We start from the raw sequence: 9,934 nt of genomic DNA, 5'->3' as shown, positions 1-9,934 counted from the left end.
CAGTGTTTCCCAACCGGGGTGCTGTCTGTCGAGAGCAGGGGTGCCGTGTAAAAAATCCTTTTTTAATATTTTTAAATTGCTAAAATGTTCAAAAAAGCAGCTATTATATAATATCCATTTCTAATGTCGCCAATAATTAGAGATGCACCGAAATTCTGGCTGCCGAAAATGAGTTCACCGCTCAGGATTCACTTTCACGTGGTGTGACGCTCTGCGTGTTATCCGCTCTATGCGTGTGTGTGCTCCGCTCAGTCGCTCGCGGCCCATGTGAGTGCTCCACTCATATACCGTTCATGCTCATCGGAACAGCAAAGTCCACTCAAAAATCGAGCTGACAGGAAACATCTATGTAGTACAGTATTGTTTCTGTCTGCAATAGCCCTGCTGTGTTGTAACATGGTGTGGTATATGGGCAACTCTGGTAACGCTGCCCTCTCATTCATTGATCTGCTAACCGTTATGCTCATGTGTCCTCTGATAATTATAGCTTTCTAGGATTAAACATTATTTGGATAATTGGTAAAAAAAAAAAAAAGTTAAATATCTTAACCCTATTGTTAGACCTACCTGAAAAACTAAAAAGCTTTTTAATTTCTTTATTTGTTCTTATTTTATTATTAACTGCTTAGCCTCCTTGTCATTTTTCAAAGTTTTCAAAGTTTTAAATCAAGCTATCTCGTGCTACTGCACCAAAATTACCCCACTGTAAAATACAAAAATTTGTGAGTGAGCAAAAATTTGTGAGAATAGCTAGTTATAATGGTAATTAAATAATGTTTACATATGTATAAAAGCCTACATTAAAATCTGTCATATAAATTGGTCTTTTCATTAGAAATTAGCCTACTGATTGCCACCATTGATAGACACATTTCTTTTTATAATATTAAAAATATCTGTATGACATTATATTCTGCAGTTCTTCCCTGTTGTACCAAATATCTATACTTTTCAAATTATCATATCGAAGTTAGAAATTCAAATATTGTGACAAAATTAATTTTGTAGGGTGCCACAAGTTTGTTAAAATTTCCAAAGGGTGCCGCGACTAAAAAAAAGATTGGGAAACACTGTGATACGAGTTTTAATCTGTAGGGGGCGCTGTTGGTCTACTTCTAATTAAATTAATAGTAAAATAGAGTACACAAATAACATTTAGACTGTGTTTCTGATTAAATAAAGCAGTAATTGATGTCATAAAATAATGAGTATGTTTTGATTTAAAGGTCAGAAGCTATAGCTTACATGAAAAAAAAATCACAAACATGACACTAGTAAATTAAATAATTTTATTTATACTGATTTATTCATTAATGTGCAGTATGTTTTATTTTTTAAACAAATCATAAGCTCTAAAAGATTTTCAGAATTTGTACAACTTGCTTAATTTAATATATAATTTAACTTAATAATTTGCTTTAGACCATCTACAAATATTAAATATTAAAATAAAATGTTAGGGTTAACCCTTGCATCTTTCTGGGGGGGGGAAAATATGCAACGATTGATATATAGTTTATTTAGGCTATAGTTATTTTCAAAGCTTCAACGTACTGTCAAAAAACCTTCATTATGGTTTATTTAATTCTAACAAATACGTTTTTGTTAAAAACTAACCAAAAGTAAAAATATTTTGCTTATAATTTCTGCACAGGAGAGACTTGGTGTTGTTTCCAAGCAAAAGGAAATATATCGGTATCGGCCAAAATGAGTTGAAAAATATCGGCATATCGGATATCGGCAAAAATCCAATATCGTGCATCCCTAAAATAAATAATAGAAATATAATAATTTTTTTTTTGTTGTAATTTTGTATTTGCAATAACATCCACCAATAAATTGTTCATAATAACAGCAGGAACATTTTTAAAATGCATTTTTTATAAATCCACCAAAATTCGTTGATAGTAACAGCAGGTACATCTTAAAAATGTATTTAAAGAAACATTTAAAAATGATTTTACCTCCGAGTCGTTTGCTGATTGGACTCTGACAGATCGGGCTTCTCCAGCACCGTCTCCGCATCTCAACACGGTGACGATCTGCTGTTTCTTCCTCCTTCACGTCATCAGTAGAGTCCAGTGCTTCTGTAGCGTCACACGCTGCTCTCCTCTCCAGACTGGGACTCGCTGTCTTCGGAGGATGCTCTTTTGGGTTGGAGTCTATCTCGTATGTGTTCGTTTCCGGTAACGGCTCTGGATGAGGGCTAGTTCTTCTGGCTGCTGGGGAAGATGCCGTTTCCGGTTCCTCCTTCTCGGAAGACAGTGAATCCTGACACTCAGTGTTTGGGACGTCCTCTGACGCTCCTGTGACGGGCCCCTGAGCGGACGGTTTCTCCGTGATCTCGCTGAGACGGGACGAGCTGAAGCACAGCTGCTCGAAGTCTCCTCCCAGACGATGGCAGAGTTCGTTCACGATGACGTCACAGTCTCCGAGCAGCTCCACGTCGAAGTTCAGGTGCGGCAGCGGCTCGCGGTTGATCAGGACTTGAGGCACGTCATGAGGTATAGAGCCTTCAGAGAGACACAGACGTACAAAACAAACATCATTTCACTTTATGAAAGGTAAAATTACTAACAAATTTTTTTTATTTTAAACCATACAATGGAATATTATTAGAAAACCATGTAAATCCTATGTAATAGCACAGTTTTCCATACTAGAGTTGATGAAAAGCTAATTTATTAAATCATAAAAAGTTTTTTTAAGACTTACAGAACGTTTTTATTAATTGTGATTATTATAATTATTTTTAGTAACATTTTTATAAAAACACCTAAAAAAGATTTAGGAATATTTTTAAAAGAATATTTAAAAAATATTATAAAAAGTATATTTAATGAAATTACATCGTCTGTGCAACGAGTTTTTGAAAATCTAAAACTTTATAAAAATAAATATCTGATTGCTTTTGTTTTAAGCATCTTTTACATGAACAGTTTTTTGTCTTTATTATTTTTGCCTTTTTTATTATTATTTATTTAATAATTAAAAAATAATTAAAATAACTTTTATACAGTACATATATTTATCTTTTATTTTATTTAAATACATCATACTTAAATAAATTACAAAAAATACAATATTAAAAAATATATATTTAATGAAATTACATGTATGCAATGAGTTTTTAAAAACCTAAAACTTGACAAAAATAAATATCTGATTGCTTTTGTTTTACGCATCTTAAATAAATTTAACAACAAATAAAAATTACAAAAGAAAAATAATATTTTAAAAGAATGTTTAAAAATATTACAATAAGTATATTGAATAAAAAGAACATTTTGAAAAAGATTATTTCATTTTGTTTACCTGCATGTCATGTGACAACTAACCGACATGAGAGAACCGTGAACATGCAGACGTGTTATTAAATTATATTTCTCAGGGGGACTAAAATAAGAAATATTTTAGGGAATCTCTGATGTATATGAATACCTATCAATACCAAAGCATCACAATGACACCATCTTTAGTATCCACTAAATTGCTGATTAAGCTTCAAAAACAACAGCATCTGAATCATTCATCTGAAAACACTCAAATCTTATCTGTGCATTTGAATTGCTCTACATTAGTTTTTTTGTGTGTCTCAACTTGACCTGATGCATCACATCTGAATAGTCACACAATATAGTTAGTTATCGAGTGCAACAACTCTATTTTTACATGCAAAAGCAACCCAGATTACTGCAGACACAGAAAACATTTACGCACTGGGTATGAGAGCCACAGGCCGCACTTTCAGCGAGGAGCCGATCACGATGAGAAGATCCACCTCATCTTTATCCTGCTTCATGGCTCTGTGGAAAAATTCTGGAAGGTTCTCGCCAAAGAAGACGATGTCTGGTTTCATGATGGCGTACGGGACATCTGACGGACACCTCGGACAGTGAGGAACAACCTGCAGCAGAACAACAACGGTTTCATGAGCCACAACACAACCGCAAGCACATATTAAAGGAGCAGCTCAACCAAAAATGGAGTTTTCTGCAAATTTTACACACTCTCAGGCCATCCGAGATTAGGATGAGTTTGTTTCTTCATCAGATTTGGAGAAATGTAGCATTGCGTCACTTGCTCTGCGGTGAATGGGTGCCAGCTACATTTCTCCAAATCTGATGAAGAAACAAACTCATCCTAATCTCGGATGGCCTGACGGCGAGCACAGTTTCAGCAAAGCTTCATTTTTGGGTGAACTGTTCCTTTCAATTTTCATACTCGAGCATACCTGGTTGAATATTTCCTCCCTTATGGCCTCACAGTCAACCTTATGTTTACAGACAAGACAGGAAGCAGTCGCAAAAGAACCTAAAATTAAATTGTAAAAGACGGAGGATAAAGAAAGAGTCTAGATAGTGACGGAATAATAAAATCTAGGTTTATATGAGGAATTCTGAGCAGATCTACCATGACACTGAATGATCTTCTGGATTCCAGCCGCTTGCTCCAGTGTGTCGATATTCTGAGTGTAGTTCCTCAGTAACCTTCCCTTCTTATCCAGCATTGATATGAACCTGTGACATGGAGACGGCTGGAACTGTCCCGGGTAGATTTCCTACATCATATGCAAACAGAGGATATTGTTATTTATCTTCATGCATAAATGTAATGACATGCATGCAATTTTGATGAATAAGTGCATGCAAACGCATAAATGTAAACATAAATCTTTATTGCAAGGTAAACATTTTAACTAAAAGATCTCACCATACATTCCCCAGGTGATTAATCACAGTACATTAAGACAAAAGTTTTTGAAATGTTATGTTCAGATATGCAAATGATGCATTATCTAATTAAATATTCACTCATTTGCATACATTTCCAGAAACATTCAGATTCAAAATTCTTATTTGATTTTGTTGACATATTAAAGGTTTTTACAGAGGGGATTTTGCATTTCCTTTTTTATGGCTCCATAAATCTGAAAATACTGTCAACAGTCAGGAAAAAATTAATTTTTTACCATGTTTTTAGGAGTACAATGTTATATAAATCAGTGTGAATGACATATGAACAAACCCCTCTGTAGAAACCTTCAGAATATAGACATATACATATAGGAATAAAGTGTTCAAACTCATTTTGAGAAAATGGCCTTTTTAAAGAGACGCACTGTAAATTAAATCTACAGACGTAAATAGATAAAGTGCAATAATAAAATTAGGCATCTGATATATGAACAAACCCTTCCATAAAAACCTTCAGAATATACTCTGCTTTTACAAAAGTTTGGGGTCAGTAAGATTTGTAATGTGTTTTAATGAAGTCTCTTCTGTTCATCAAGGCTGCATTTATTTGATCAGAAAAAAATAGAAAACCATTATTTGAAATGGTAAAAATATTTTACAATATTACCGTTTTTTTCTGTATTTTTGGTCAAATAAAAGCAATGTAATTGAAATCTACAGACACAAACAGATAAAGTGCAATAAAGTAAATACTTAAAAGTGTATTTAGACTGTTTTCTTTCCACTTGTCTGAAATGTTATGGAAGCAAAATAGCCCAAAGTGACCAGTGCATGTAGTGTCTCCCATTATTTGAAAAGCATCAGCGCAGTAATTGTTTTCCATTTATGGCAGAAAGCAGTGTTTCGAACCTTGGCAAATTTGAAAAAAGGCCTTGGATCTCTTCTAAAGTAGTCTATGTCAAACATGGCTTGAGGATCAGGGAGGTCAGGAAAGTCCACAGCGAGTCGAGCGTAAATGCCGTCTCTAGACCGAAAGTCAGGAATCCCACAAGAAACAGACACCTGTGGAGGAACAAGAGGAGCATTCAGTTTACTGGAAACATCCTAAGAGCGTGTTTGAATTGAAGTAGAAATCAACAACGCACCCCGGCTCCAGTGAGCACAAGCGTCTTCTTCCTCTCCTTCAGGAGCCGGATGACGTCCTCTAATGTGTTGATGTCTTTGCGTTTCTTTCTTTTGGGCGGCTCGGAGATGTTGATGATGATCTGCCACAGCGTCATGTCGTCGAGATCCGGCGGAAGAACCGTTTCGGGAAGCAGGTCTTTCAAAATGGCCCTCGGGTCGGTTCCTCTCATGATGTGCTGCTGAATGAACCGATACGAGCCTAAAAGAAAACCAGGCCTTAGTTTAACCCCTTAAGTGCCACCCCCCCATTTTTTAACATAGACGTGAAAGTGTACTATCCAAACTTGAATTATTATAATTCATGAAAACTTTGGAATACGGACTAGGGATGCAGATTAAATAGGTTAAACTTTTGGCTTGTTTCCCGAGGCCAGAGCAAAATAATGCAGCAAGGAAATAACTGTCTATAATAAAACGTGCAATACGTCTAAATTAAATAATTTCGTAAATTGCATAAACAATTATGAACAAAACAGCATCATGTATTTATGCATTGCTTAATACAAAGAGCCGAATCGCCCATCACGCAGATTGCATTTAAAAACATGAGACGCAGTGAAAAGGAATAAACCTCCACAAATTCACGACGTGTTTTCTAAAAGTTTAAACTGTTTTAACTTTGCATGGCTACATCTCGTGTGTGAGACGCGAGTGCAGCAGTCATATTTCTCCGTCTAAAAAATGTGCTGAATATGCATCTGTGTGAATGGCTTTGGTTTTGGTTTTCACCTAATCAAGATCTTCTCCGCATTGAGCTTCTATATTTCTCTTAATATTTTGAATGCATAACACAGCAGCGGCACATCTCATGGGCTAGACTAACAAAACATCAAAATGCAACATCGTCACTTACATCATTATCACTGCATCTCGTGCTCCACTGATGACGCCCCCTGACGCACTCCTAACATTCGATTGTACTATTTTTGCATTCAAATGCTAATGTTTATTTTAAATTCTACTAATATAAATTTTTTTATTCACAATCTCCTCATCACATGCAGGCACAGCACTCAATTCAGCATGTGTTCTTTTTTGTGTGTGCTGTCTGCGTCACTCATAGCACGTGCCTATATCGTGCACTATATCGGACGTTTTTTATATCGTTATCGAAGAAGGTGTACCGTCGATAAATATCAATACCGTTTTATCGCCCAGGCCTAATGCAGACCTAAGGTTGGACTCGTTTTTAAGAAGACAATCTGCAGATTACTGGAATCATTTCAAAATATTAAAGTATCAAAAAGTTATAGAAGTTTAAATTTACTGTAAAGAAAATACACTGTACCAATTTTTTTATTTTGTATAAAGTACATTTTTTACAAAATATTTTTGAATCCAAAATTGATGCAAAATTAAAGCCTTATGTCTAAATAAGTTATGTTCCAAATTTGAAGTTGATATAAAAAAATTGAGATTCCTGTGAGATTTTATTTAGGGCGTTATACCACAAACAGCCACCGGGTGGCATCCAAACTCTGTAGTATTTTTGTTGATGCATTTTTCTTTCACGAAGGTCTAAATTTCTCTGTCAATATTACTTCTATCAAAAAATATGGAATCTTGAGACTCAGACCTTTCCAAAGATACGTATTTTGTCAAGATTATAAAAACTTTTGATTCTAAAAGAGCGTAATACATTTTGTAATATGACACTTGACTCCGCCCACTAAGGGGAGGAGTCCGCTAAAAGATTTTAAAGTACCATTTCCATGGTAAAGCAATGTTTGATTTAAAAATGGATGAATTCTGAGGTTTTAAGCTTTATGATGATTACTAAAAGATGTGATAGAGAAAAAAGAAGAAAAAAAAAAAAAGAGCGCCATTGGGCCCACCTGTGGGCCGGTGGCACTAAAGGGGTTAATTCACAAAACACACACTTCTACAGCAGACAACTGAGGATAAAACTAGCTGATCTTACCAATCTGTGGTTGAGGGGTCCAGTCACTGGAGCTGGCGCGAGACGAGCAGTCATCATCATCATCATCATCACGAAGAAGATCAGGTGACGTGAAACCATTGGGATGCACACCCTCCTCAATTAAGTCTGCATGCAAACCACACAAAAACACAATAACAGCAACAATAGCAGCATAATACAACTGTATTCCACTACACTAGATGCTTATTTTGTGCGCTTTCTTTGGCTTAGTGCTTAGAATAATAGTTTTGTGCAAATTTAATTCTATACATCACTTATTTTATATTTCTTTGAAGAAAATGTATTTTAATAAATAAACAAGGTAGTACAATACTATGTGTTGATCAGTGCAGGGGTTACAGCTTCATTCATCATCAGCATGCTGTTTTATAAATATGAAAATTATTAACCAATTATTACGAAAATAGAAGAATGCATTATTACAGTGACTAAATAAATGTAAATAAATGTAATAAGAAAGCATGAAATATTTATGAAGTTGACAAGACAAGTCAAAGCAGTGACAGAATTGAGACATGCTCTCAAAAACTAAATACAACAATATTAATAATAACATGTAATAACTGAGTAAGTAAATAATATGTAATAAATAACAATAATAAAATAAAATAGAATTTAATTGCAATTTTAAATACAATTTAATTATAATTAAATTACATAAATAAAAATAACAATAATAAAATATATTTAATAATTACATTATTAAATAATAACAATAATTATAAACACTTAAATATAAAAACAATTAAAAACTAAATAAGTTATTAGATAATTAATACTTATAATTACAAGATTAAATATTTAAATTATGTAAAATAATAAATTCCACTAATCAATAAAACCTTACAATCTAAATAATAATAACAAAATAATATTTAATAATAATGAACACCTACATATAAAATATAAAAAAACATTTTAAAACAAGTTTTTATAGTATTAAATAATTATTTAAACTCCACAGATAATAATAATAATAATTAACTGAATAGTTAAATAATTAAATAAATATTGAAGTTGCATACAAACTAAATAAATAATAAAAATAAAACCATTAAAAAAAAAAAAAAATTTTAAGTTGCTATTATATTAAAAAATAATACAGACCCCACAAATGTAAAAACAGGGTAAAACTGAGTGAACATAGAGTAAACCTGACTGTGGGCTCAGCATGAGAGAAATCAATTTTAAAATCTCCCAAAATAAGCATTAAGCGAACTAAAGCGCTAAAGGCGCTCGTACCGGAGAGCTCGGGTTCGGCGAGGTGGTTGTTGTTGTTCAGTGAGGCCTGATGGGACTCGGTCCTCAGCGCCGGTTCCGCCTCCACCGGCTCGGTTCCGCCAGCCGCGCTGTGCTCCGGGTCACCGGGCGGATCCAGGAGTCTCGGTCGCTTCGGAAGCGGCTCGGCGGCGCCGGCCCGTTTATTCTCGCCGTCCGCCATCTTCGCCAGGGAGTGAACGGAGGAGGAGCGCGAGGACCTTCCGGTAATGATGTGACGTCACGTCACGAGCAGACGGACCGGAGCGTGCAAATCAAAATGCAGAAATACATTTCTTTCTCTTTTAAGTTCTGTTTTTTTTTTAATTATTATTTTATTTAAATTGTGTTTGAATTTGTACTTACAAAATGTGTAAATGTGAGAAATATGTCAAGAACTTGCTGTTGAATTCTGTAAAAAAATAAAAATAGCGCTACAAAATAAAAAATAAATAAAAAACATTGTTACCCAAATGCAAACTATTTTGAAATTCACTGTATAATCAAATTGAACGGAGGTTACCTAGTAAATATTGTCTCACCAATAAAGTTAAACAAGTTTCTTTAAAGTTATTTATTTAATTTATCCAGTCTCGAGAGTTTTAAATGAGATTTTAAAAATACATGTGTCTTTTGTAGTGTTAGTTACATGTAACGGAATTACGTAATTTAATTACAAAATAAATGTAACTGTAATCTGTTACAGTTATTGTAAAAAATTGTAATTAAATTAGTTACTTATGAAAATGATAATGATTACAAAGGGGGTTACATCTGAATACACACAGACACACACACACACAGACACAGACACACAGACGCACGCACACACACAGACACACACAGACGCACG

At 34.3% G+C, this 9,934-nt stretch overlaps 1 protein-coding gene across 1 annotated transcript in view; it reads right to left on the bottom strand.

The window, feature by feature from the left end:
- LOC107728320 (NAD-dependent protein deacetylase sirtuin-1-like) overlaps positions 1 to 9,321 on the bottom strand; it is a 14,061-nt gene extending 4,740 nt beyond the window's left edge. Inside the window, exons 1-8 of the mRNA XM_016538446.1 lie at positions 9,067 to 9,321; positions 7,804 to 7,929; positions 5,843 to 6,081; positions 5,607 to 5,759; positions 4,414 to 4,561; positions 4,235 to 4,314; positions 3,721 to 3,907; positions 1,965 to 2,513 (exon numbers count right to left, since the gene is read on the bottom strand). Coding sequence (XP_016393932.1) covers positions 1,965 to 2,513; positions 3,721 to 3,907; positions 4,235 to 4,314; positions 4,414 to 4,561; positions 5,607 to 5,759; positions 5,843 to 6,081; positions 7,804 to 7,929; positions 9,067 to 9,265 — 1,681 coding nt within the window. The 5' untranslated portion in view covers positions 9,266 to 9,321. The remainder of the gene's footprint in view (positions 1 to 1,964; positions 2,514 to 3,720; positions 3,908 to 4,234; positions 4,315 to 4,413; positions 4,562 to 5,606; positions 5,760 to 5,842; positions 6,082 to 7,803; positions 7,930 to 9,066) is intronic.
- Between the last annotated feature and the right edge of the window lie 613 nt (positions 9,322 to 9,934).

Source organism: Sinocyclocheilus rhinocerous, unplaced genomic scaffold (genome assembly GCF_001515625.1).
Source record: "Sinocyclocheilus rhinocerous isolate Xijiao unplaced genomic scaffold, SAMN03320098_v1.1 scaffold247, whole genome shotgun sequence".
In the NCBI taxonomy this organism is placed as follows: Eukaryota; Metazoa; Chordata; class Actinopteri; order Cypriniformes; family Cyprinidae; genus Sinocyclocheilus; species Sinocyclocheilus rhinocerous.
The sequence above is the reverse complement of the archived record's forward strand: the minus strand, read 5'-3'. Positions and strand labels throughout refer to the sequence as shown.